This window comes from Microcaecilia unicolor, chromosome 13 (genome assembly GCF_901765095.1).
Source record: "Microcaecilia unicolor chromosome 13, aMicUni1.1, whole genome shotgun sequence".
Taxonomy (NCBI): Eukaryota; Metazoa; Chordata; class Amphibia; order Gymnophiona; family Siphonopidae; genus Microcaecilia; species Microcaecilia unicolor.
In genome coordinates this window covers 16,468,530-16,496,360 of record NC_044043.1, presented here as the reverse complement: position 1 = coordinate 16,496,360, position 27,831 = coordinate 16,468,530, and the positions used below count along the sequence as shown (strand labels likewise).

At 47.5% G+C, this 27,831-nt stretch overlaps 1 protein-coding gene across 6 annotated transcripts in view; it reads left to right on the top strand.

Moving 5' to 3' along the window:
• Positions 1-27,831, top strand: part of SPDL1 (spindle apparatus coiled-coil protein 1) — a 347,822-nt gene that overhangs the window by 210,802 nt on the left and 109,189 nt on the right. For all 6 annotated transcript variants that reach the window (XM_030222480.1, XM_030222482.1, XM_030222476.1 and 3 more), the window contains one exon: positions 15,738-15,829. In XM_030222480.1, coding sequence (XP_030078340.1) covers positions 15,738-15,829 — 92 coding nt within the window. The remainder of the gene's footprint in view (positions 1-15,737; positions 15,830-27,831) is intronic.

Sequence of the window (27,831 nt, the reverse complement as noted above, 5' to 3'; positions counted from 1 at the left end):
CCCGGCAACTATATTTCCCATAACCAGCATCGGACCTACCCCTTGTACCCTATATCTTCTATCCCGCTCCCACCTCTGATCTCTCTTCCTTATCCCCTCCCTCCGCCCCCCCTCCACTAGAAAACCCCTTGAAACCCTCTCTCCTCCCTGCCCTCCCCCCTCCACTTCCTCCCCCCCTGTCGTCAACCCACCAGTCAGTGTCAGCTGTCACTGAATGGGATTATAGAGGAAGCAAGCTACAGACCCGAAAAGCCACCCTTCACCCCTCCCCCGCAACAGTCCCACTCCCCAACTTAAATATACATTTATCAAATTCTATCAATTCACCCACCATCCGTCCATCATATCAAAATATGTTACCATCTGAGCATAAACCAGCATCCAAACTGAAGAGCATGTCCCAAAGCATTCGAACTGAGTTTTACAGCAGACTCATGCTAAACACCTCAGTCACGTTGCTTAGGAGCCCTCTGCCCAACTCTCTTCCATTTCTGTAGTTTTGCTTTCGTGGACGATGCCATCTCCGTTGGCGGGGTCGCCACGCTAGTCAGACCCGCTTCATGAAGGCTCTTCCATGCATCCGCTACCCGGCGTAACCGGAGCTGTTTACCCTTTAGTTCAAAGCATACCGCAAAAGGGAAACTCCAGCGGTATGCAACCTTCTCCTTCTGCAGAATCTCTAGGACTGGCTTCATTGCCCTTCTCTGGGCCAAAGTATATAACGATAAGTCCTGGAAGACAGTTACTCGCGAATCTTTGTATTCCAATGTGTTATTTTGGCGAGCCCGTTGCCAGATTCGGTCCTTGAAGGTGTATGACGCGAAGCGCACCACTATGTCTCGCGGCCGATTTCCCACTGCTTTACCCAGAGAGCGGTGCGCTCGCTCGATCATCATTTCGGTTGAAGCACAGGTCTCACCCAAAATTTGTTCGCACAAGGTGCGTATAACAACCGGGACATCCTCTCCGCCGCTGCTCTCTGGTACCCCACGAAATCTCAGATTTTGTCGACGACCCCGGTTTTCGAGGTCGTCCATTTTATATTGTAAGTCCTCGGCTTGCTCCGTTAACTGAGAAATGCGCAATTCCATCGCCGCACTTGTTTCAGCCTGTTCCTCCGTTCGTTCCTCCAGGGCCTCCACGCGGCCACCCAGCTCCCGCAAGTCAATGCTGATGGCGTCCACATGTTCTAAGATCTCCTGACGGGAAGCCTTAATTTCCTCCCGTATCGCTTCTAGGCATCTCGTTAGATCTTTTGTGTTAGATTTCTTTTTTTGTGTTAAGCTTCGTTGGTCCACTTGAGAGGACGCTGTATCTGAGTCGGACGATCCTCGTGGCTCCGGGGACGCATGGCGGGACAGGCCCTTCGCCAACTGCCGAGTGGAATGCCTCTCCCCCTCTCGGTGTTGCTGCCCCGATAATTTACTCATCGTGGTCAGCAAAGCTCACTCTCTTCTCTCGATCGAGGAAACGGCAATATTAGAGTGGATGGGCACGGATGATGGCTCAATGGTGCGGGAAAGTGCAGGAGCTAGATGTTCAGGCAGCCATCTAGTCTCGTGACGTCACTTCCTCCGTTCCCCCCGTTTTCTATTTCTGTTGATGGCTCTCTCATTCTCCCTGTCTCCTCAGCTCGAAACCTTGGGGTCATCTTTGACTCTTCTCTCTCCTTCTCTGCTCATATCCAGCAGATTGCCAAGACCTGTCGTTTCTTTCTTTACAACATCCGTAAAATCCGCCCCTTTCTTTCCGAGCACTCTACCAAAACCCTCATCCACACCCTTGTCACCTCTCGTTTAGACTACTGCAATCTGCTTTTTGCTGGCCTCCCACTTAGTCACCTCTCCCCTCTCCAGTCGGTTCAAAACTCTGCTGCCCGTCTCATCTTCCGCCAGGGTCGCTTTACTCATACTACCCCTCTCCTCAAGACCCTTCACTGGCTTCCTATCCATTTTCGCATCCTGTTCAAACTTCTTCTACTAACCTATAAATGTACTCACTCTGCTGCTCCCCAGTATCTCTCCACACTCGTCCTTCCCTACACCCCTTCCCGTGCACTCCGCTCCATGGATAAATCCTTCTTCTCCGAGGACAAGCAGGCTGCTTGTTCTCACTGATGGGTGACGTCCACGGCAGCCCCTCCAATCGGAAACTTCACTAGCAAAAGCCTTTGCTAGTCCTCGCGCGTCCATGCGCACCGCGCATGCGCGGCCGTCTTCCCGCCCGAACCGGCTCGTGTTCGTCAGTCTTCTTTTGTCCGCGCTCGGTACGGTCGTGTTTTCGCCGTGTCGGGCCTTGCCCGTTTGTCGTGTTGTTAAAAAAAAAAAAAACCATTCTGTGTGAAAAAAGACTCTGTGGTCTTTTTTCCCTCCGCTATTTTCAGCTTTTTCGCCCCGGTAAGTTTTCTTTCGTCGTCGGGGTAGGCCGCTTTTAGGCCTCGGGTCGAAGTTTTCTTCCCCTTGTTTTTTCGGTGCCTTTTCCGCCATTTCGACTTTTGATCTCGCCGGCGTGATTTTTCCGCCCATGACATCGAAGTCTCCCAGCGGCTTCAAGAAGTGCACCCAGTGCGCCCGGGTCATCTCGCTCACTGATAGGCACGCGTCGTGTCTTCAGTGCTTGGGGGCTGGGCACCGCCCGCAGGCCTGTAGTCTGTGTTCCCTTTTGCAAAAGCGGACTCAGGTAGCGAGATTGGCCCAGTGGAACGTTTTGTTCTCGGGCTCTTCGTCGGCATCGGCACCGGGGGTATCGAGTGCATCGACGTCTTCAGCGTCCAGAGCTTCATCCTCGGCCGCCAGTGCATCGAGTGCATCGAGGCATCGACCCTCTGCATCGGCGCCGAGACATCGGACAGCTGCATCGACGTCGGTGGTACCGGGACCTCGTCTGCTGATGTCGTCGGACGGTGGTGCTTCGTCTGGAGTGCAGGTGAGGGCTGTCCATTCCCCTGCTGGTGGCGGTGAGCCTTCGGGTGGGTCTCCCCCTACCCTGAGGGCTCCTGCGGTACAGCCCCCCCGAGACCGGCCTCGGCCCCGAGGAAGCGACGACTGGATTCTACGTCCTCCTCGTCGGTGCCGGGAAGCTCCGGTGACATGCTTCGTTCCAAGAAGTCGAAGAAGCATCGTCATCGGTCCCCTTCCCGTGTCGGCACCAAGAGCTCTGGGTCGCCGAGGGAGTCGGCACCCAGCAGGCATCGGCACCGAGAGGACCGCTCACCCTCTGTTCAGGAGGTGTCGATGCGCTCCACTCTGGACAGCCCGGAACAGCCTCCACGCCCGGAACAGGTTCTGACGTCGACGCCTGCATCGACCTCCATGCCTTTCTCTACAGCCGCTGTGCACGAGAGTCTCCGGGCCGTTCTCCCAGAGATTCTGGGAGAGCTGTTGCGCCCTAACCCTCCGGTACCGGCGGTGCTTGCGCCACCGGTACCGTCGAGCGTGGCGCCAGCTGGCCCATCGCCCGAGGTGAGGTCTCCGGCGTCGGTACCGCGTGCGGTACCGGCTGCCGCCGCCTCCCAGGAAGGCTGCCCGACTACGTCGGCGGAGGGAGCTTCGCCGATGCGGGCGAGGGAGTCTACCTCTCGACGCCCCCATCGTGGACGTGGCTCCACAGAGTCGAGTCGGGCGAGGTTGCAGACACAGGTCCGTGAACTTGTCTGACACCGAGGGTGAGGCCTCGTGGGAAGAGGAAGAAGACCCCAGATATTTCTCTGACGAGGAGTCTGAAGGTCTTCCTTCCGATCCCACTCCCTCTCCTTAGAGACAGCTTTCTCCTCCTGAGAGTCTGTCTTTTGCTTCCTTTGTCCGGGAGATGTCTACGGCCATCCCCTTCCCGGTGGTTGTGGAGGACGAGCCCAGGGCTGAAATGTTTGAGCTCCTGGACTATCCTTCTCCACCTAAGGAAGCGTCCACTGTACCCATGCACCATGTCCTAAAAAAGACATTGCTGGCGAACTGGACCAAGCCTCTAACTAATCCCCACATTCCCAAGAAGATCGAGTCCCAGTACCGGATCCATGGGGACCCAGAGCTGATGCGCACTCAGTTGCCTCATGACTCTGGAGTTGTGGATCTGGCCCTAAAGAAGGCTAAGAGTTCTAGAGAGCATGCTTCGGCGCCCCCGGGCAAAGACTCTAGAACCTTAGACTCCTTTGGGAGGAAGGCCTACTATTCCTCTATGCTCGTGGCCAAAATTCAGTCCTACCAGCTCTACACGAGCATACACATGCGGAACAATGTGCGGCAGTTGGCGGGCTTGGTTGATGCGCTCCCCCCTGAGCAAGCCAAGCCTTTTCAAGAGGTGGTCAGGCAGCTGAAGGCGTGCAGAAAATTCCTGGCCAGAGGGGTGTATGACACCTTTGATGTTGCGTCCAGGGCCGCTGCTCAAGGTGTGGTGATGCGCAGGCTCTCATGGCTGCGTGCCTCCGACCTGGAGAATAGAATCCAGCAGCGGATTGCGGACTCGCCTTGCCGTGCGGATAATGTTTTTGGAGAGAAAGTCGAACAGGTGGTAGAGCAGCTCCACCAGCGGGACACCGCATTCGACAAGTTCTCCCGCCAGCAGCCTTCAGCCTCTACCTCTACAGGTAGAAGATTTTTCGGGGGAAGGAAGACTGTTCCCTACTCTTCTGGCAAGCGTAGGTACAATCCTCCTTCTCGACAGCCTGCGGCCCAGGCTAAGCCCCAGCGCGCTCGCTCTCGTCAGCATCGTGCGCCTCAGCAAGGCCCCTCGGCTCCCCAGCAAAAGCAAGGGACGAGCTTTTGACTGGCTCCAGCAGAGCATAGCCGACATCCAAGTGTCAGTGCCGGGCGACCTGCCAGTCGGAGGAAGGTTGAAAGCTTTTCACCAAAGGTGGCCTCTCATAACCTCCGATCAGTGGGTTCTCCAAATAGTCCGGCAAGGATACACCCTCAATTTGGCCTCAAAACCTCCAAATTGTCCACCGGGAGCTCAGTCTTACAGCTTCCAGCACAAGCAGGTTCTTGCAGAGGAACTCTCCGCCCTTCTCAGCACCAATGCGGTCGAGCCCGTGCCATCCGGGCAAGAAGGGCTGGGATTCTATTCCAGGTACTTCCTTGTGGAAAAGAAAACAGGGGGGATGCGTCCCATCCTAGACCTAAGGGCCCTGAACAAATATCTGGTCAAAGAAAAGTTCAGGATGCTTTCCCTGGGCACCCTTCTTCCCATGATTCAGGAAAATGATTGGCTATGCTCTCTGGACTTAAAGGATGCCTACACACACATCCCGATACTGCCAGCTCACAGGCAGTATCTGCGATTTCAGCTGGGCACACGTCACTTCCAGTACTGTGTGCTACCCTTTGGGCTCGCCTCTGCGCACAGGGTGTTCACAAAGTGCTTGGCTGTAGTAGCAGCGGCACTTCGCAGGCTGGGGGTGCACGTGTTCCCATATCTCGACGATTGGCTGGTGAAGAACACATCCGAGGCAGGAGCCCTGCAGTCCATGCAGATGACTATTCGCCTCCTGGAGCTACTGGGGTTTGTGATAAATTATCCAAAGTCCCATCTTCTCCCAGTGCAGAAACTCGAATTCATAGGAGCTCTGCTGGATTCTCGGACGGCTCGCGCCTATCTCCCAGAGGCGAGAGCCAACAACTTGTTGTCCCTCGTCTCGCGGGTGCGAGCGTCACAGCAAATCACAGCTCGGCAGATGTTGAGATTACTGGGCCACATGGCCTCCATAGTCCATGTGACTCCCATGGCCCGCCGTCACATGAGATCTGCTCAATGGACCCTAGCTTCCCAGTGGTTTCAGGCTGCTGGGGATCTAGAAGACGTGATCCACCTGTCCACGAGTTTTCTCAAATCCCTGTATTGGTGGACGATTTGGTCCAATTTGACTCTGGGACGTCCTTTCCAAATTCCTCAGCCACAAAAAGTGCTGACCACGGATGCGTCTCTCCTGGGATGGGGAGCTCATGTCGATGGGCTTCACACCCAAGGAAGCTGGTCTCTCCAGGAACGCGATCTGCAGATCAATCTTCTGGAGTTACAAGCGGTCTGGAACGCTCTGAAGGCTTTCAGAGATCGGCTGTCCCACCAAATTGTCCAAATTCAGACAGACAACCAGGTTGCCATGTACTACGTCAACAAGCAGGGGGGCACCGGATCTCGCCCCCTGTGTCAGGAAGCGGTCAGCATGTGGCTCTGGGCTCGCCGTCACGGCATGGTGCTCCAAGCCACATATCTGGCAGGCGTAAACAACAGTCTGGCTGACAGGTTGAGCAGGATTATGCAACCTCACGAGTGGTCGCTCAATTCCCGTGTAGTGCGACAGATCTTCCAAGTGTGGGGCACCCCCTTGGTAGACCTCTTCGCATCTCGAGCCAACCACAAAGTCCCTCAGTTCTGTTCCAGGCTTCAGGCCCACGGCAGACTGGCATCGGATGCCTTCCTCCTGGACTGGGGGGAAGGTCTGCTGTATGCTTATCCTCCCTTACCTCTGGTGGGGAAGACTTTGTTGAAACTCAAGCAAGACCGAGGCACCATGATTCTGATTGCTCCTTTTTGGCCGCGTCAGATCTGGTTCCCTCTTCTTCTGGAGTTGTCCTCCGAAGAACCGTGGAGATTGGAGTGTTTTCCGACCCTCATCACGCAGGACGAAGGGGCGCTTCTGCATCCCAACCTCCGGTCCCTGGCTCTCACGGCCTGGATGTTGAGAGCGTAGACTTTGCCTCTTTGGGTCTGTCAGAGGGTGTCTCTCGTATCTTGCTTGCTTCCAGGAAAGATTCCACTAAGAGGAGTTACTTCTTTCTGTGGAGGAGGTTTGCCCTCTGGTGTGACAGCAAGGCCCTAGATCCTCGCTCTTGTCCTACACAGACCCTGCTTGAATATCTTCTGCACTTGTCTGAGTCTGGTCTCAAGACCAACTCTGTAAGGGTTCACCTTAGTGCAATCAGTGCATACCATTACCGTGTGGAAGGTAAGCCGATCTCAGGACAGCCTTTAGTTGTTCGCTTCATGAGAGGTTTGCTTTTGTCAAAGCCCCCTGTCAAGCCTCCTACAGTGTCATGGGATCTCAATGTCGTTCTCACCCAGCTGATGAAACCTCCTTTTGAGCCACTGAATTCCTGCCATCTGAAGTACTTGACCTGGAAGGTCATTTTCTTGGTGGCAGTTACTTCAGCTCGTAGAGTCAGTGAGCTTCAGGCCCTGGTAGCCCAGGCCCCTTACACCAAATTTCATCATAACAGAGTAGTCCTCCGCACTCACCCTAAGTTCTTGCCGAAGGTTGTGTCGGAGTTCCATCTGAACCAGTCAATTGTCTTGCCAACATTCTTTCCCTGTCCTCATTCCTGCCCTGCTGAACGTCAGCTGCACACATTGGACTGCAAGAGAGCATTGGCCTTCTACTTGGAGCGGACACAGCCCAACAGACAGTCCGCCCAATTGTTTGTTTCTTTTGATCCCAATAGGAGGGGAGTGGCTGTGGGGAAACGCACCATATCCAATTGGCTAGCAGATTGCATTTCCTTCACTTACGCCCAGGCTGGGCTGGCTCTTGAGGGTCATGTCACGGCTCATAATGTTAGAGCCATGGCAGCGTCGGTAGCCCACTTGAAGTCAGCAACCATTGAAAAAATTTGCAAAGCTGCGACTCTGGTCATCTGTCCACACATTCACATCTCATTACTGCCTGCAGCAGGATACCCGACGCGACAGTCGGTTCGGGCAGTCAGTTCTTCAGAACCTGTTTGGGCTTTAGGATCCAACTCCACCCCCCGAGGGCCCTGTTTGTTCTGTTCCAGGCTGCACTCTCAGTTAGTTGGTACATTTTTCAGGTCAATCTCAGTTATGTCCTCGCCGTTGCGAGGCCCAATTGACCATGGTTGTTGTTTTGAGTGAGCCTGGGGGCTAGGGATACCCCATCAGTGAGAACAAGCAGCCTGCTTGTCTTCGGAGAAAGCGAATGCTACATACCTGTAGAAGGTATTCTCCGAGGACAGCAGGCTGATTGTTCTCACAAACCCGCCCGCCTCCCCTTTGGAGTTGTGTCTTCCCTTGTCTTTGTCTTGCTACATACGGGACTGACGAACACGAGCCGGTTTGGGCGGGAAGACGGCCGCGCATGCGCGGTGCGCATGGACGCGCGAGGACTAGCAAAGGCTTTTGCTAGTGAAGTTTCCGATTGGAGGGGCTGCCGTGGACGTCACCCATCAGTGAGAACAATCAGCCTGCTGTCCTCGGAGAATACCTTCTACAGGTATGTAGCATTCGCTTTATCTGTTCCCTTCTCCACTACTGCCAACTCCAGACTTCGCGCCTTCTGTCTCGCTGCACCCTACGCCTGGAATAAACTTCCTGAGCCCCTACGTCTTGCCCCATCCTTGGCCACCTTTAAATCTAGACTGAAAGCCCACCTCTTTAACATTGCTTTTGACTCGTAACGTAACCACTCGCCTCCACCTACCCTCCTCTCTTCCTTCCCGTTCACATTAATTGATTTGATTTGCTTACTTTATTTATTTTTTTGTCTATTAGATTGTAAGCTCTTTGAGCAGGGACTGTCTTTCTTCTATGTTTGTGCAGAGCTGCGTATGCCTTGTAGCGCTATAGAAATGCTAAATAGTAGTAGTAGTAGTAGTAGTAGTAGCATCATCGAGGGAACAGGGAGGTCTGACAATTTTATCTGTGGGTAGAGTTTGAGCGGTGAGAACGCGGGAGTAGAGGTTCAGAGAGTGTATTGGTGCGTGTCTATGAGATCGTATGGGCTTTATGTGTTTTGATCCTTGCCATAGATTTTCTCAAAGAGATAAGTCTTTAGTAGTTTGCGGAAGTTGGTCAATTCGTAAGTCATTTTCAGGCTGCGTGGTAGTGTATTCCAGAATTGTGTGCTCATGTATGTGAAAGTCGATCCGTGCAGTACTTTGTATTTTATGCCTTTGCACTTAGGGAAATGGAGATTGAGGAAGGTTCGGGACGATCTTTTAGCGTTTCTGGGTGGCAGATCAGTTAGGTCGGACAGGGGCTTCACCGTGAATGATTTTGTGGACTAAGGTGCATACTTTAAAAGTGATGCGTTCCTTGAGTGATAGCCAGTGTAGTTTCTCCCGTAAGGGTTTTGCACTTTCGTATTTTGGTTTTCCGAAGATGAGTCTGGCTGCTGTATTCTGGGCTGTTTGAAGTTTCTTCAGTATTTGTTCCTTGCATCCTGCGTATAATGAGTTGCAATAGTCCAGGTGACTGAGTACGAGTGATTGCACTAGACAAGCAATAACTACTACTACTACTACTTGGCATTTCTATAGCGCTGCCAGGGTTACGCAGCGCTGTACAAGTTTAAACATAAGGAAAGAATACAATAGTTACTATAGTTCACATCAAGGAGTGAAGAAAGAAGAAGAAAATTCTCTTAAAAAATAGTAATATTTGTGCTTTGATCTATATTTCAACCCCAACCAATCAACTTAACTCAGACGTTTCTAAAAAATGCTGTTAAATCAACTGATGCTCCATCTACCAGCTCTCTTCCTTCCTCATTATCTTTGGAGAGAGTGGTGGGTGCTTGGAATGCCCTCCCGCGGGAGGTGGTGGAGAGGAAAACGGTAACAGAATTCAAACATGCGTGGGATAAACATAAAGGAATCCTCCTCAGAAGGAAGGGATCCCCAGAAGCTTAGCCGGCGGTGGGAGGCAGGGCTGGTGGTTGGGAGGTGGGGATAGTGCTGGGCAGACTTATACAGTCTGTGCCAGAGCCGGTGGTGGGAGGCGGGGCGGGTGGTGGGGATGGTGCTGAGCAGACTTATACGGTCTGTGCCCTGAAAAAGACAGGTACAAATCAAGGTAAGTATACACAAAAAATGACACGTGAGTTTATCTTATTGGGTAGACTGGGCAGGTACAAATCAAGGTAAGGTATACACAAAAAATGACACGTGAGTTTATCTTGTTGGGCAGACTGCGTGGACCGTGCAGGTCTTTTTCTGCCGTCATCTACTATGTTACTATGTTAGAAATCAAAATAGGTATTGTTAAGAAGTGACTTGATATATGTGCTATCTTGGTTTGTTTTCTGCATGAAACTACCAATAAAAACAATTATATAAAAAAAAAAGAAATCAAAATAGACTCAGCCTTGGGCAACTCCAAGACTTCTTTTAAATATTTATTAAATAGTTCCTTAGAGGCTAGTAAATGAAATTTAAGAAAATTCAGGAGTCTTCCATTCCTTGCCCTATATGAACAGGGCCAGTACTAGTCTCTGGCGCCCCTCTGCAAACTATCAGTTGCCCCCCCCCCCCCCCCCCCCCCCCCCCCTTCCTGGGTTCAGCTTCTCCTTTCTCTTTTTTCCCACCCCGCACCCTTTTTCAGCCCAGTGTCTTAAAAGGTGACAAACAAAAGTTTTGGGGGGTTTTTGTTTTTTTTTTTTTTACTCGACAGCTTTTTAATTTACTTGAAAGCTTTTTTTTTTTTTTTTTTTTTTTTAATTTGTACCCCACGCTTTCCCACTCATGGCAGACTCAATGCGGCTTAGGTACTTATTTGTACCTGGGGCAATGGAGGGTTAAGTGACTTGCCCAGAGTCACAAGGAGCTGCCTGTGCCTGCAGTGGGAATCGAACCCAGTTCCCCAGGACCAAAGTCCACCACTCTAACCACTAGGCCACTCCTCCACTCTCCCATATGTAGATATAAATATCATGAAATAAAATTGAATATCACTAAAACTGCTTAAAAGATTATTGTAGCTGGTGGAAGCAGCACTTATAAAGGCTATATTTTGTGGTCCTTTTTCTACACTGTTCTATACAATACAGTAATACATGGCCAAATTTCTGTTTCAATGAGGATATCCTGTTAGTGATGGGTTCATCTTAACTGTAACTGTAATCTGCCTTGGGAAGCCTGGTATTATAAAGACTGGAAATAAAATTAAACTCTCTTTTCATTGGAACACATATAATCACATCTTCACCTCATCTCTTTTGTACAAATGGATTATTCTGTTTTGAGCATGTTTCAGGGACAGATGTTTTTCATAAGTCAACATAATATAAATAAATATTTTCTTTCACGCAGCTTTCTCGTTTGTTTTAACATAACTAAATGGGCTGTAAGCACCTAATGCCATTTTGTAAAGGTCTTCGACTAATTCAATCTCTCAGCTGCTTTTGATGCCATAAATCAATCATCAACTTTTGTTAAAGATGTTGAGTGATATTGGCATTACTGAGAGAGTAATGACCAGGTTCAGTGGTTTTCTGACAGAGATAATTTACAGTGTAAAGCATATAGAGATATACTCAAAACCTTGGAAAGCAAATTGCAGGATACCTCGGGGATCTCCCTCATCTCCCATATTAATGAGCTCTGTGTGCCTTTATGAATTAGGCACCCAGAACCAGCCTCTGTAGCACAAAAATACCAAGGCACACATTCAAACCTGCTCCAAAGTTTGTGTGAATGCACTAAAATAAATGCATACATACACACACACACACACATATCACAATTCTGCCTTTGCTCCATCCATATTATACCACAGAATGCCTATACATGCATGCAGTCTTTTGTTGCACTTACTTTTTACATGCTTACACGCTTGGCCGCTGAGCATAGTAAATTTCAGAAAAGCTGGGTGGAGGTGGCGGTGGGGTCCCCGGCAATGGGGAAAAAAGGGGGAGTGCTGATGCTTTTTCATAAAGGTCTGCAGCTGCGAATTAAGTCAGTTAAATGGAGCACTGAGGGTAGATATGTGTTGGCAGAAGTGGAGAGGGGAAATGCTAATACATTTTTTATAACGTGTATGCGCCTAATGTATTTGACCATAAATTTTACAAAACTTTAATAGAACTGCTGGGTCCCTATCAAGAGGGAAACATTCTTGGGGGAGATTTTAATTTGGTATATGACCCTCAGGTAGATAAAAGTAGCTCACAAGATTCAAAGTCATTTTTTGAGAGGCCTGCCCTTCCTCTGCTCGACATTGGATTTAATTGATGTATGGAGAGTGTTACACTCGATGCATAGGGACTATACGCATGTGTCTAGAGCACATTTGATGCAATCGCGTATTGATTATTTTCTTGTATCCCGGGCCCTTTTTTCTAGAATACCAACAGCAGACCTTGTGAGATCTCAGAATGATCATATGGGTGCAGTTGCAAGTGTCTGGAGGGAGGGGGGGGAGGTTGGCATTTCCCATTTGAGCTTTTTCGGGATCCGCACTTTAAGGTCTTTATGGGAGAAAAATGGCAGGAATTTGAGAATCATAATGGTGGTCATCAACAACAAGCTAGCTTGTATTGGGAAACAGCTAAGGCGGTATTGTGGGGGGAAATTATAGCTTACAGAGCTAGAGCTAGGAAAATGAGGGATAAAGAAATCCTTCGCTTAGAAAAAGAAGTTTGAGTTCGGAGGGTGAGATTTGGGGAGGTTTTGACAGAGGGAAAAGAAGCGGGCCCTCTTAGCTTCTCAGAGAGAGTTGAATGAACTACTTCATCAGAGGGCGCTGAAGTCACAGGTATATTATCAACACCAACTATTTTTATATGGGAATAAAGCGGGAGCATTGATGGGCAGGCTAGTACAAGGAAAAGGGAGACCATCCAGGATTTTACTAGTGCGGGATAAGGGGGGGCAGCTCCTCCATGCAACTGGTGACATTATGGAACGATTTTGGGGATATTATAAGGCTTCATATGAGGAACCAACAGACATAATGCAGAATAGTGAGGTGTACTTGATTAATCAAGTACTGCCAAGGATATGAGAGGTGCAAAAAGAGGCTCTAAATGGTCCTATCGTGGAAGGGGAACTAATGTTGGCGTTACAACAGAGTAAAATTCATGAAGCGCCGGGACCAGATGGGTTTAGTATAGCCTTCTACAAGCTGCTGCAGGAGCAGGTGATGCCTCCTTTGCTCAATCTATTTAATGTTATGGCAACTTCTGGAGTAATGTCCGACTCGCTAAATGTTGCTAAAGTGGTAGTATTATTGAAGCCCGGTAAGGATGAGACGGAGGTAGGGTCCTATAGGCCTATATCCTTATTGAATTGTGACGTTAAACTTTATGCCAAGATATTGGCAAATCGGTTGGCTAGGGTGCTCCCTGATTTGATAGCATCTCCTCAGGTAGGTTTTGTGAAAGGAAGGATAGTGGTCAGTCATATTAGAGCCCTTTTGGCGTCTTTGGAGACAGTGGAAGCGCGGAAAAGGCCTTCTGTGCTGGTCAGTTTTGACGCAGAGAAGGCCTTTGATCGTGTAGTCTGGAAGTTCATGTTTGCAGTACTGAAGCAGGTGGGAAAAGAAGGGGGCCTTTAGGGATGCGGTGGGAGCGCTTTACTTGAACCCGCAGGCGTTTATGTGGATTAACGGGGAGCAATCAGCACTGTTTCCAATTCGGTGAGATACGCGGCAGGGGTGTCCTTTGTCGCCCTTGTTATTTGTCCTTGCATTGGATCTATTGATTAGAGAAATTAGCTCCCACACAGATGTGAGGGGAGTAACTTGTGGACTCTCATCATTCAAGGTCTCAGCTTTTGCAGATGACATATTAGTACATCTCACCCAACCCAAACGATCATTAGGAGCATTGTTAGAACTTTTTCAGGAGTATGGGGACGTTGCAGGGTTTAAAATTAATTATTCCAAATCCCTGGCATTGGCAGCCAATGACAGTGTGAGGAAGATGTGGGGAGGGGCATTTCCGTTAAAATGGGCTTCAGAGTCTCTCCAGTATTTAGGTGTGTGGATCTCTATGAAGACATCTGCCTTATATCATCTCAATATTACCAGATTGGTAGACGCACTGAAGGGGCAGTTCGGTAAGTGGAAGGCTCTACCACTCACATTGCACGGGAGGATACATTTATTTCGAATGGTAGAGTTTCCGAGGTGGCTTTATACATTTCAAGTGCTGCCCTTGCGGTTAAAGAGTAAAGACTTAAATCAGATTTATAAGCATGTAAGGAAGTTTATTTGGAGAAACGCAAAGCCTAAACTTCCTCTGAAACTATTAATGGGCTCTTGGAAGGAAGGGGGGATGGGGCTCTCAGATCTCCATCGTTACAATTAAGCTTGTTTGCTTCGGCATCTGGGAGACTGCCTTCTAGGAAGACAGGATTTTACGCCTCGTTGTATAGAACAAGAATACTTTAAACCCTATCATCTGTATTTTCTATTGCAGTGGAATTCGTTGCCGAAGAACGTGGTGAAGGCGGTTTTAAAAGGAGTTAGACGATTTCCTAACGGACAAGTCCATAAACCACTACTAAATGGACTTGGGAAAAATCCACAATTCCAGGAATAACATGTATAGAATGTTTGTACGTTTTGGAAGCTTGCCAGGTGCCCTTGGCCTGGATTGGCCGCTGTCTTGGGCAGGATGCTGGGCTCGATGCACCCTTGGTCTTTTCCCAGAGTGGCATTACTTATGTACTTACGCGCTCAGGGAGCGCATTGCCTGTTCATATAGGAGGTAGTGCACTGCTGGGCTCTATGAGACATATCTGGAGAGATTTGAATAGGTGTTGGGGACTAGCGGTGGACACCTTAGATCTCTTGCCTCTTCAGGGTAACCCCCATTTTATACCAGGTTTGGAGAATAAAGTGTTTCATAGATGGGCGGAGATGGGTATTACGAGGTTAGAGCATGTTATTGGTTCAAGGGGACAGTTGTTGGGCTTGGGTGCTTTGGGGGTTGGCATAGATCATAGTCATTTATTTGCGTATTGCCAGCAGGCTCATTATGTTTGATCCCTGGAACCAGGAAAGTTGAGTAGCGGACACGGGCATCGGATTAGAGAATTTTATGGATCAATACCTGGGGAGCGTGTCTCAGTCTCTGGACTACAGAAGGCTCTGTGGGAGCTAGGAAGTGGTAAGGACACGGGGAATATTCGATCACGGTGGGCCCAGGACTTGCAACAGCCTAATTTACAGTTAGATTTCCAGAAACTGGTATCACGTATACCCACTCTGTCAGGGAACACTAATCTGAGAGAATGTCAATATAGAATTTTATATAGGGCATATATGTCCAAGAATCAAGTGTTCCGAATAGGAGGAGCTCCAGATCCGTTGTGTTCCAAGTGTAAGCAGAGGGAGGGTATGTTATTTCATTCCCTTTAGGAATGCCATAAGGTAAAACCTTTCTGGGGCCAAATAGCTAAGTATTTAGAGACAGTGGTGCAAGATAGGATCCAGTTTTCTCCCCTGGGTGTTTTGCTCGATAAATATGAAGTATTTGCACTTCAACACAAAGGGGCCCAGCAGTTCATTTGCATGGCCAGTATTGTAGGGAAGAAACTTATCCTGAATACATGGATGAGTAAAGAGCCGCCGGATTATTGGCATTGGAGAAATCGACTGTATGAGCTGTTATTGCAGGAATGAAGGGTGGTGGCGTCCTCCCCAAAGAGAAGGACAGCTTTTTTGGGAATTTGGGAATTATATATACAATCGCTATCACCCGAAGCCCATAGCTTTATACTGAACCGACTTTGCATTCTTCCCCCCAAGTTGTATTTATTTTTATTTTTTTTTTCATTTCTTGTTAAGGGTAGGGGGCTGGGGGCGGAGGTGGAGGGGGGAATTGCTAGAAGTGGAATGACAATATTTCTTTTTCTTTGGTCTATAAACTTTTTAGATACATTCCAATAAAATTACTCCAACATTTTATCTTTACCCATCCCTTTTGATAAAAAAGAAATTCAGAAATCTTGCTAAATGTGTTAATTACTGGCTAATTTGTTCTGTGATTCTGTAATTCTTTAAAGGAGAACCAGGAACCTGGGCATTTTCTCAGCTGTCCTAGTGGTGATGAAACCTACTATGTGGATTTACTTAAAATGAAGCTTGAACAATCAGTGTAAGTTCAAATAGAATCTTTATGTTTTTGCTGGAGGTTTGCACTAAGGAGTATAAGTTGTAATTTTATAACTGCATGTATATGTTAAAAGTATGTACCGTATTCTTTCTAATTATCACCTGGGCTATTATTAAAAACGCAGGGTTTTCTAAAGTGTAGAGTGGGCTATTAATGGAGGTATCATTTCTTCCCTCCATCCTGCCCCCCCCCCCCCCCCCTGCAATGACCACTATTTCTGTCCTCTACCGATATCTCTTCACCGCCGCTGCCTTGATTTTCTCTCCTCACATGCTATTCTTGACCCACTACAATCTGGTTTTCGCCCTCTCCACTCAACCGAAACTGCGCTTACTAAAGTCTCCAATGACCTATTACTGGCTAAATCCAGAGGTCAATATTCCATCCTCATTCTTCTTGATCTTTCCACTGCTTTTGACACTGTCGATCACAGCATACTTCTCGATACCCTGATCTCACTTGGATTCCAGGGCTCTGTCCCTTCCTGGTTCTCTTCCTACCTCTCCCTCCGCACCTTTAGTGTTCACTCTGGTGGATCCTCTTCTACTTCTATCCCTCTGCCTGTCGGCGTACCTCAGGGTTCTGTTCTTGGTCCCCTCCTCTTTTCTATCTACACTTCTTCCCTTGGTTCATTAATCTCATCCCGTGGCTTTTCCTACCATCTCTATGCTGATGACTCCCAAATCTACCTTTCTACCCCTGATATCTCACCTTGCATCCAAACCAAAGTTTCAGCGTGCTTGTCTGACATTGCTGTCTGGATTATAAGGTGGTGAGTCAACCATAAAACTTGTGTTTTGGCCACATTTCAAGCCAAAATTCACTATAGAGACTAACTATTCAGGTACAAAATAAGTACTGCTTTGAATGTTGTTGCAAAAACCTCAGAAAGGTTGTATATCAAGTCCTATTTCCTTTTCCCTTCCCTTTTGTACTCATTCAAGGTCCTTTTACTAAGGTGCGCTGAAAAATGGCCTACGCTGGTGTAGACGCGTGTATTGGACGCGCGCAGCTCCATTTTTCAGTGCACCTGCAAAAAAAGGCCTTTTTTTGGCTGAAAATGGACGTCCAACAAAATTTAAATTGACATTTGTTTATTTTGGGCCTGAGATATTACCGCCACCCATTGACCTAGTAGTAAAGTCTCAAATGTTAACCGGGCTGTAATGGTCTACGCTCGTACATGCCGATTACTGCCCAGTTAGCATTTTCCGGCTCGCTTAGTGGATGCACGTAAAAAGTGAAATTACTGGCTAGGTCACACGGGAGCCGGGCTGTAGTTCAAAATTGATGCACGTAAGACGCGCCTACGCAGCTTAGTAAAAGGGCCCCTCAATATTTATAACAACAATACTTTATTTGCAATCTAATTAAAAATGATTTCCCTTCCACTGTTTACCAATAAAGTATTTTATACAATATTATTCTTATTACAAAATCTCTTAAATGACATAGAAAGCATGATTGTCCGTTATTCATATACACCAGTATCCATTGCTACAAATCTATCTTCTTAATATGGAGTAAAACTTTGATATAAACAGTACAAATACTTAAACTTTATACTGATGTTTTCATCAATCCAAATGCTTTGCACATGTCACTAATGTTTCTTAAGGCTTTGAAAATGAACTTGGATCCAAGATAAAATGTTTCCAATATTAATCTTAGTCCAACTGTTTCTGCTCTTTACAATGCTCCAGGCGTAAGTATATCACCAGTCGGTATTCGCTGAGAATGTTCTCTACCAGCTGTCCATTGACACTCATATCAGAAGAATGCTGTCACAGGTTGATATTCCAAATTGTTGTTAGCGAAACATGAGCCCATGTAGAGATGCTATAACAGCGTCATCAGGAGATTCTACAATATATCACAATTTTCTTGCATTCAAACACATTCTATCTGCAACCATTGTTACAATATATATATATATATATATATATATATATATATATATATAAACATTTCCACCATTCCCACTGTTCATACCTTAAAAGATCAATCGTCATGATTAAAGCAAAAAATGTCATGGAAAGCATTGTCGTTTTGTATGCCAAGACTCATGTCACCAAGCTCCGACCTAACTGCCATTGGACACTAGCGCATGTATTTAAACCATTTGGAGGGGCATAATTGAACGGGGCACTCAAGTTTTCCTGAGGGCGTCCTCGCAGGACGTCCCTGTGAAGGGGCGGGGAAACCTATATTATTGAAACAATATGGGTGGCCATCTTTCGTTTCGATAATACAGTCGGGGACGCCCAAATCTCAACATTTAGGTCGACCTTAGAGATTGTCGTCCCCGATTTTCGATGATAATGGAAACCGAGGATGCCCATCTCAGAAACAACCAAATCCAAGCCATTTAGTCGTGGGAGGAGCCAGCTTTCATTGTGCACTGCTCCCCCTCACATGCTAGGACACCAACCAGGCACCCTAGGGGGCACTGCAGTGGACTTCAGAAAAAGCTCCCAGGTGCATAGCTCCCTTACCTTGTGTGCTGAGCCCCCCCAAAACCCACTCCCCACAACTGTACACCACTATCATAGCCCTTAGGGATGAAGGGGGGCACCTAGATTGCGGGTACAGTGGGTTTGTGGTGGGTTTTGGAGGGCTCACATTTACCACCACGTTTAACAGGTAGTGGGAGGATGGGCCTGGGTATGCCTGCCTGAAGTGCACTGCAGTACCCACTAAAACTGCTCCAGGGACCTGCATACTGCTGGGTATGATATTTGATGCTGGCATAGATGCTGGAAAAAATATTCTAAAAATTTTTTTTTAGGGTGGGGAAGGGGGTTAGTGACCACTGGAGGAGTAGGGGGAGGTCATCCCCGATTCCCTCCGGTGGTCATCTGGTCATTTAGGACACATTTTTGAGGCTTGGTCGTAAAAAAAAAAAAGGACCAAGTAAAGTCGCCCAAGTGTTCGTCAGGGACACCCTTCTTTTTTCCATTATTGGCCAAGGACGCCCATGTAACATAGTAACATAGTAGATGACGGCAGAGGTATTAAAACCTTTTTTCTTCTGCTGGTCACACCTCTCTCTATACAGCCTAGCAATCTTCTAGCTACGACCACCACCTTGTCACACTGTTTCGTCGCCTTCAGGTCCTCAGATACTATCACCCCAAGATCCCTCTCCCCGTCCGTACCTATCAGACTATCACCACCTAACACATAACGTCTCCCGTGGATTTCTACTCCCTAAGTGCATCACTTTGCATTTCTTCGCATTGAATTTTAATTGCCAAACGTTAGACCATTCATAGTAACATAGTAGATGACGGCAGAAAAAGACCTGCACGGTCCATCCAGTCTGCCCAACAAGATAAACTCACATGTGCTACTTTTTGTGTATACCAAACCTTGTTTTGTACCTGTCCTTTTCAGGGCACAGACCGTATAAGTCTACCCAGCACTATCACCTCCTCCCAACCACCAGCCCCGCCTCCCATCACCGGTTCTGGCACAGACCGTATAAGTCTGCCCAGCACTATCCCAACCTCCCAACCACCAGTCCCGCCTCCCACCACCGGCTCTGGCACAGACCGTATATGTCTGCCCAACACCATCCCCGCCACTGGCTCTGCCACCCAATCTCGGCTAAGCTCCTTAGGATCCATTCCTTCTGAACAGGATTCCTTTATGTTTATCCCACGCATGTTTGAATTCAGTTACCGTTTTCGTTTCCACCACCTCCCGCGGGAGGGCATTCCGTGAAAAAAAACTTCCTGACATTTTTCTTGTCTGCCCCCCTTCAATCTCATTTCATGTCCTCTTGTTCTACCGCCTTCGCATCTCCGGATAAGATTCGTTTGCGGATTAATACCTTTCAAATATTTGAACGTCTGTATCATATCACCCCTGTTTCTCCTTTCCTCCAGGGTATACATGTTCAGGTCCGCAAGTCTCTCCTCATACGTCTTCTAACGCAAATCCCCATATCATTCTCGTAGCTTTTCTTTGCACCGCTTCAATTCTTTTTACATCCTTAACAAGATACAGCCTCCAAAACTGAACACAATACTCCAGGTGGGGCCTCACCAACGACTTATACAGGGTCATCAACACTCCCTTTCTTCTGCTGGTCACACCTCTCTCTATACAGCCTAACAACCTTCTAGCTACGGCCACCGCCTTGTCACACTGTTTCGTCGCCTTCAAATCCTTAGATACTATCACCCCAAGATCCCTCTCCCCATCCGTACCTATCAGACTTTCCCCGCCTAGCACATACGTCTCCCGTGGATTTGTACTCCCTAAGTGCATCACTTTGCATTTCTTCGCATTGAATTTTAATTGCCAAACCTTAGACCATTCTTCTAGCTTCCGTAGGTCCTTTTTCATGTTTACCACTCCCTCCGGGGTGTCCACTCTGTTACAGATCTTAGTATCATCCGCAAATAGGCAAACTTTACCTTCTAACCCTTCGGCAATGTCACTCACAAATATATTGAACAGAATCGGCCCCAGCACCGATCCCTGAGGCACTCCACTACTCACCTTTCCCTCCAAGCGAATTCCATTCACCACCACCCTCTGGCGTCTGTCCGTCAACTAGTTCCTAATCCAGTTCACCACTTCGGGTCCTATCTTTAGCCCATCCAGTTTATTTAAGAGCCTCCTGTGGGGAACCGCGTCAAAAGCTTTGCTGAAATCTAAGTAGATTACGTCCATAGCTCATCACTGATTCAATTCTCCTGTCACCCAATCAAAGAACTCAATGAGATTTGTTTGGCATGATTTCCCTTTGGTAAAACCATGTTGTCTCGGATCTTGCAACTTATTGGCTTCCAGGAAATTCACTATCCTTTCCTTCAGCATCGCTTCCATTACTTTTCCAATAACCAAAGTGAGGCTTAGCGGCCTATAGTTTCCAGCTTCTTCCCTATCACCACATTTGTGATCCGCCGTTCTCTAATCCCTCGGAACCTCTCCCTCTGCAAGGATATATTAAATCTTTAAGAGGACCCGCTAGAACCTCTCTGAGCTCCCTCAATATCCTAGGGTGGATCCCATCCGGTCCCATGGCTTTGTCCACCTTTAGCTTTTCAAGTTGTTCATACACACTCTCTTCCGTGAACGGTGCTCTATCCACTTCAATCTCATTTGTACTTTTTCCAGTCCATCGCGGTCCTTCTCCAGGATTTTCTTCTTTGAAAACAGAACAGAAGTATCTATTTAGCAAATTTGCTTTTTCTTCATCATTATCCACATAGCGCTTCACAGTATCTTTTAGTTTCACAATTCCCTTTTTATTCATTCTCCTTTCACTAATATACCTGAAGAAAATTTTGCCACCCCTCCTTACATTTCTAGCCATTTGTTCTTCTGTTTGCGCTTTCGCCAGACGTATCTCTCTCTTGGCTTCTTTCAGTTTCATCCGGTATTCCCCCTCGTGTTCCTTTTCTTGAGTTTTTTTGTATTTCTGGAACGCCAACTCTTTAGCCTTTATTTTCTCAGCTACTTGCTTGGAGAACCATATCGGTTTCCTTTTTCTCTTGCTTTTATTTACTTTCCTTACATAAAGGTTTGTGGCCCTATTTATTACTTCTTTCAGCCTGGACCACTGTCCTTCCACTTCTTGTATTTCCTCCCATCCCATCAGCTCCTTCCTCAGGTATTCCCCCATTTTACTAAAGTCAGCATGCTTGAAATCCAGGACTTTGAGTTTTGAGTGGCCACCCTCCTCTTCAGCCGTCATATCAAACCAAACCGTTTGATGGTCACTGCTGCCCAGGTGGGCACCCACTCGGACATTTGACACGTTATCCCCATTTGTGAGTACCAGATCTAGCGTCACTCCCTCCCTCGTGGGTTCCGTCACCATTTGTCTGAGCAAAGCACTTTGAAAAGCATCCACAATCTCTCTACTTCTTTCCGATTCCGCAGACAGAACCTTCCAATCTACATCCGGCAGATTGAAATTTCCCAACAACAGCACCTCTCTTTTCTTCCCCAACTTCTGAATATCAGCAATCAGATCTTTATCTAGTTCCTCCAATTGTGTCTGGGGTCTGTAGACAACACCCCCGTGGACAGAGGTTCTATCCTCTCTTTTTAAGGTGATCGATATCGCTTCTTCCTTTCCCCAGTTCCCTGTCATTTCAGTCGCTGTGATATCATTCCTCACATACAGAGCTACTCCTCCACCTTTACGCCCCTCTCTATCCTTCCTAAAAAGATTATAGCCTGGTATGTTTGCATCCCATTCATGGGAACCATTGAGTCATGTCTCTGTGACTGCAACTATGTCCAAGTCTGCCTCCAACATCAGGGCTTAAAGGTCATGAACTTTATTGCTTAAACTGCAAGCATTTGTGGTCATTGCTTTCCATCTACATTTCCTAGTATGTGTTTCGGTTTTAGTGATTTGGGGGTGTCTTTTCTCTTTGGGTACCTTCATATCTTTTTGTTCCACCTTCCTTGCTTTTTCGTTTTCTTCCGCCTCAGTTTTATTTTCAGGAACATCACAGTGCTGTAGTGGAGCAAAAGAATTCTGTAGGGACAAAACTTGTGAGGGCGGATGCTTCTGTGCCACATAATGAAGTCTGCCTGAGCCTACTGTGAACCATCTATTCTTAGGTGGTATTATCCTTTGAGGCAGTGGTGAGAATTTGGTATGATTCTGTGCAGTATGATTTTGTGCAGTCCTAGAAGTTGTTTTAAGTGCATTCAATTCCTGCTTTACTTTGCTGAGCTCCTGTTTTATACTAGCGAGCTGAAGACAGGACAAGCTTTAAGTCTCCAGATGCTTGGCCTTGAAACTAAAGCACCACAAATATTACAGAGAATAAAAGTCATCCTGATTTGTTGAAATGGGTATGAACAGGTGTACTATGATGGAGTTGTAATTAGGATGGGGTTAATTTATGATACGTAGTATATTTGGTAAAGCTTCCGCATATTTTTTTTCATGCTTTCCACTCCCTCCGGGGTGTCCACTCTGTTGCAAATCTTGGTGTCATCTGCAAAAAGGCAAACTTTACCTTGTAAGCCTTCGGCAATGTCACTCACAAATATATTGAATAGAATTGGCCCTAGCACCGATCCCTGAGGCACTCCACTACTCACCTTTCCCTCCTCTGAGCGAACTCCATTTACCACCACCCTCTGGCGTCTGCCTGTCAACCAGTTCCTAATCAAGTTCACCACTTCGGGTCCTATCTTTAGCCCATCTAGTTTATTCAAGAGCCTCCTGTGGGGAACCGTGTCAAAAACTTTGCTGAAATCTAAGTAGATTACGTCCATAGCACGTCCTTGATTTAATTCTCCGGTCACCCAGTCAAAGAATTCAATGAGATTCGTTTGGCACGATTTCCCCGTGGTAAAACCATGTTGTCTTGGATCTTGCAACTTATTTGCTTCCAGGAAATTCACAATCCTTTCCTTCAGCATGGCTTCCATTACTTTTCCAATAATTGAAGTGAGGCTTACCGGCCTGTAGTTTCCAGCTTCTTCCCTATCACCACTTTTGTGAAGAGGGACCACCTCCGCCGTTCTCCAATCCCATGGAACCTCTCCCGTCTCCAAGGATTTATTAAACAAATATTTAAGAGGACCCGCCAGAACCTCTCTGAGCTCCCTCAATATCCTGGGGTGGATCCCATCCGGTCCCACTGCTTTGTCCACCTTTAGATTTTTAAGTTGTTCATACACACTCTCTTCCGTGAACGGTGCTATATCCACGCCATTCTCACATGTACTTTTGTCAGTCAATTGCGGTACTGCTCCAGGATTTTCTTCTGTGAAAACAGAACAGAAGTATCTGTTTAGCAAATTTGCTTTTTCTTCATCATTATCTATATAGTGGTTCTCAGCATCTTTCAGTCTCACAATTCCCTTTTTAGTCTTCCTCCTTTCACTTTCATGTGTTAAGCACACCCCAGTCCCACCTTCGCTACACTTCCAACATGCCCCCGTGAACTTTGGTCGTTCCTGCAACGGCAAGCAGTTGAGGACGCCCAAAATCGGCTTTCGATTATGCCGATTTGGGTGACCCTGGGAGAAGGACGCCCATCTCCCGATTTGTGTCGAAAGATGGGCGCCCTTCTCTTTCGAAAATAAGCCTCTTAGTGTGTTAACTCTGCTATGTTGAATGACATCATTTAATTGACCAATAAGTGGGTTTGGGTGTCACGTGATGCCGTTAGGCTGACTGGACGCTCGTCGCCTCTGCTCCCTCTTACCTGCATTTTAATCCGCAAATTGGTGGGCCCCCTGGACTCCTTTGGGAGCTATGAATAGGTCGATTTGTTGCTTCAGGTATCTGCGTCGGGCAGGGCAGGTTTTTATAGTCACCGCGCACTGTTGACGGGGTATGCCAGCGAAAACTCCGAGGCCTAGCAGAGAACGCGTGCCAGTAGGGAGTCCCAAAATGGCAGCGAAAAAGAATAGTGCCTCAGGGTTAACCTTTGCAAGAAGAAGCGATACGGGAGTTTACCAAACAGCTCACCGCAGTATTTGACGACTGGCTCTGTAAACTCCAGACCTCGGTTGACGAAATAAAGGTGAATTATGAGCGCCAGGCATCACGACTTCAGCTGGCGGAGAAGCGCATCGGCAGGCAGGAGGACCGGTCAGAGGAGGTGGAGGCATCGGGTGGGTGTCACTAGGGATGGAGAACAGCGCCCCAGACCTGTGATTGCAAGAGTTCTAAACTACGCCGATAAGGAGTGGCTGATGCAGGCGTTCAGAGTTAAGCTCTCTGTGGAATAGAGCTCAGATTCTTTTGTTTCAGGATTATTCTGCTCGTGTGTCTGAACAGCGGAGGCGGATGGGACAACTCTGTAAAAACCCTGTTTACCAAAGGCATCCGCTTTGCCATGCTTTACCCTGCGAAGGTCCAAGTGACCCATCATAATAGCACTCTCTTTTTCACTGATCCTTCGGAGCTTAAGGTTCAATAATTTTTATTGATGACAAATCATGACAAACATTCCATACAATAGTCTGCAAACCCCCAAAAGGCTTACATGTGACGTTCAATACAATACTCTCCGTCATCAAGCTTTTTTGTATTCCTGCTATCTTTATTCCCCCCCCCCCCCCCCCCCCCCCCAAACTAGAACCATATTAAAGTATAAAACTCAATAATATAATGGCAACATATACCTGGTGCATATCACAAACATCACTCCATCCCTATCATCAGAGATCAAGCTCTGTGCCCCACAACAAGGAGCTGGCAACATGCGAATGATAAGTTTAACACACCATCATAAACTTGGAACTCACACTCAAATTTTTATGCTGCCCTGTGCGCCCCCCTGAGTCAGAACAGAAGGCCTGTGTTCTGATGGCCCTCCCCCTGACCCCTATGAGGTGCCTCTCCTAGCAAGGACTGATGTAAATAAGACACAGCGAAACTACTTTCTGTCCCCCCTCCCTCTCCCAATCTGCCTGAGTAACCCCCAACCCCCAAGTACAAGGAACATCGATCTCATTTATTTAGCATGAGTTGCTGGAGTAGAACTAGCCAATGCAGTAAGTTTATTAAGAATATAACTTCTAGCTTTAGGAGACATTACATTACGATATCCTATCCAAGTTAAATAAAAGTTGTTTTGTGTTTTGAAATTAAGCAAAGAGTCCTGGAGTTCCATCAGGAGTAAGGCGTGAAAGCGATTACGCCATTGCCAAAAAGAGGGGGCCCGCTCCTGAGTCCAATTTACCAGGTTGCATTTCATACCAACCAGATAGGCCTTATGAGCAAGTGCACTCTGATGAACTGTTCCCCCCTCTACCGGGGTTTGAAATCCCATTTTGGCAATTGTCTAACCCGATACCCCCCAAGCCTTCCCAAAAACCCAGTTACCCTACTCCAGAACGCCTTGATAGCCGAGCACTGCCACAGGGCATGATAGAAATCATTTTGGGTCGCACCACAGCACTTACACTGAGCCGATTCTAAGTACCCCATTCGACATAGGCGTGATTGAAATGTGTATGCTCGGTAGGTCACTCTGGCTTGGCATTCCCGAAGTTCTACACTCTGTGTCCATTTCCCAGCCCCTCTCAGGCCCCTCAAAAGCTCCTGAGACGAAACCGCCATCTGCATATCCACGGCCCACCTGGCTGCCACTTTTCCCAAATCTCTCTGCGGCCAAGCCGCTATCAATCGCTTGTATAATAGGGAAATTGAAATAGGGTCACCCGACGGCACCTCAAAAAGATCTTCCAGCTTAGAGGTCAAATCAGCGCCCTACATGGCAAAGATGCCACATAATGTCGCACTTGCTCATATGCAAAGCAGGTACCCCAATCTGAAGGGTTTAAACTAAGTTAGTTAGAGTGGTGGACTTTGGTCCTGGGGACCTGGGTTCGATTCCCACTGCAGGCACAGGCAGCTCCTTGTGACTCTGGGCAAGTCACTTAACCCTCCGTTGCCCCAGGTACAAATAAGTACATAAGCCACATTGAGCCTGCCATGAGTGGGAAAGCGCGGGGTCCAAATAAAAAAAAAAAAAAGTTCCTCCATAGACCTGACAGCTCCATTGGGCCCCAACAAATGATGTAAGAATAGAATCCCCATCTCGCCCTATGACCGCAGACCGGGGTTATCCGGGCCTGGACGAAATGCGTCGTTCCCCTGCAGGGGGGGAGTAGTCTACTACATCTGAAATCAAAGGACCACATCTTCGCCAAATCTCTCCACAGCGCCCTCAAAGGCCCTATCAGGACATTAGCCCATATGTGTGTAGGCAGCTCTTTCAACACCGCATGTAGTATATAAAATATATGCAGTGGGCTGCACAGCTCTTTTTCCGTGGCTAACGGGGTGTAGGCCTCTGTCTGCTGATACCAGTCCCCTAAATGACGTAATAAGCAAGCTACATTGTAAAGTTTAATATCTGGGACTCCAAATCCCCCTTCTATCCCTTTCCCCATGAGGTATTCAAACTTTATCTGAGGTCTCTTTCTAGCTCAGATGAATTTGGAAAGCATACTTTGAAACGCTCTTATTTCCCGTTGCTTAAGATATAGCGGAGTTGTTTGCAAGAAATATAGCCACTTGGGGAACAACACCATGTTAAACATCGCAATACGACTCAAGGACAACGGCAAGCCTGCCCATCTCCCAAGAATTTCTTTTGTGCTTGCTAACAAATGCGCTATATTGGTCTCTCCAAGTTGACTAGGGTCCTTAGTGAGTAAGATTCCCAGATATCTAAACGCAGAACCAGCTCTTTTAAATGAACAGTGTAATCTCTCCCATTGGTCTTCCCTCATATGGAGGGTCATAACCTCCGTTTTATCTAAATTAAGACAGAATCCGGAAAAGTCCCCAAACTCTGCAAAAAGCTCCATCAGAGATGGTAAGGATATCTGGGGATCCTCTAACACTACTAATAGATCATCTGCAAAGGCAGAGATCTTAAATGATTCTACCCGATCTGCACTCCTCTCACCTCCTCCGTCTGCTTGATTTCCCTAATTAGAGGGTCCATCACCAGGACAAAAAGGAGTGGCGAGAGAGGGCAGCCTTGTCTAGTTCCTCGGGCTATCTCAAAAGGTTCTGATGCCTGTCCATTAACCAAAACCTCAGCAGTAGCTCCGTGATATAGGGCCGTTATTGCTTCATGAAAGAACCCCTCCAAACCATATGCCCGAAAGATGGCAAACATAAAATCCCAGTTGACATGGTCAAAAGCCTTTTCGGCATCAAAACTAATTATTAAGGCTGAGGTAGAGTGGTGATGTATGTTCTCCAGGGCCCCCAAAATTTGCCTCATATTTCATACTACTGATCTGCCCCGAACAAATCCCACCTGCGACTCCTCCACTATTTCTGGCAGTACTCTAGCTAGTCTGTTTGCCAATATTTTTGCAAATAATTTGGTCTCAAAAGGCAATAGGAAAATAGGTCTATACGAACCAGCTTGCAGGGGGTCTCAGCCTTGTTTTAAGAGCACCACTATTTGCGTCTTCCGCAATGTCTCTGGCAGAATTCCCATCTGAACAAACCGATTAAACAC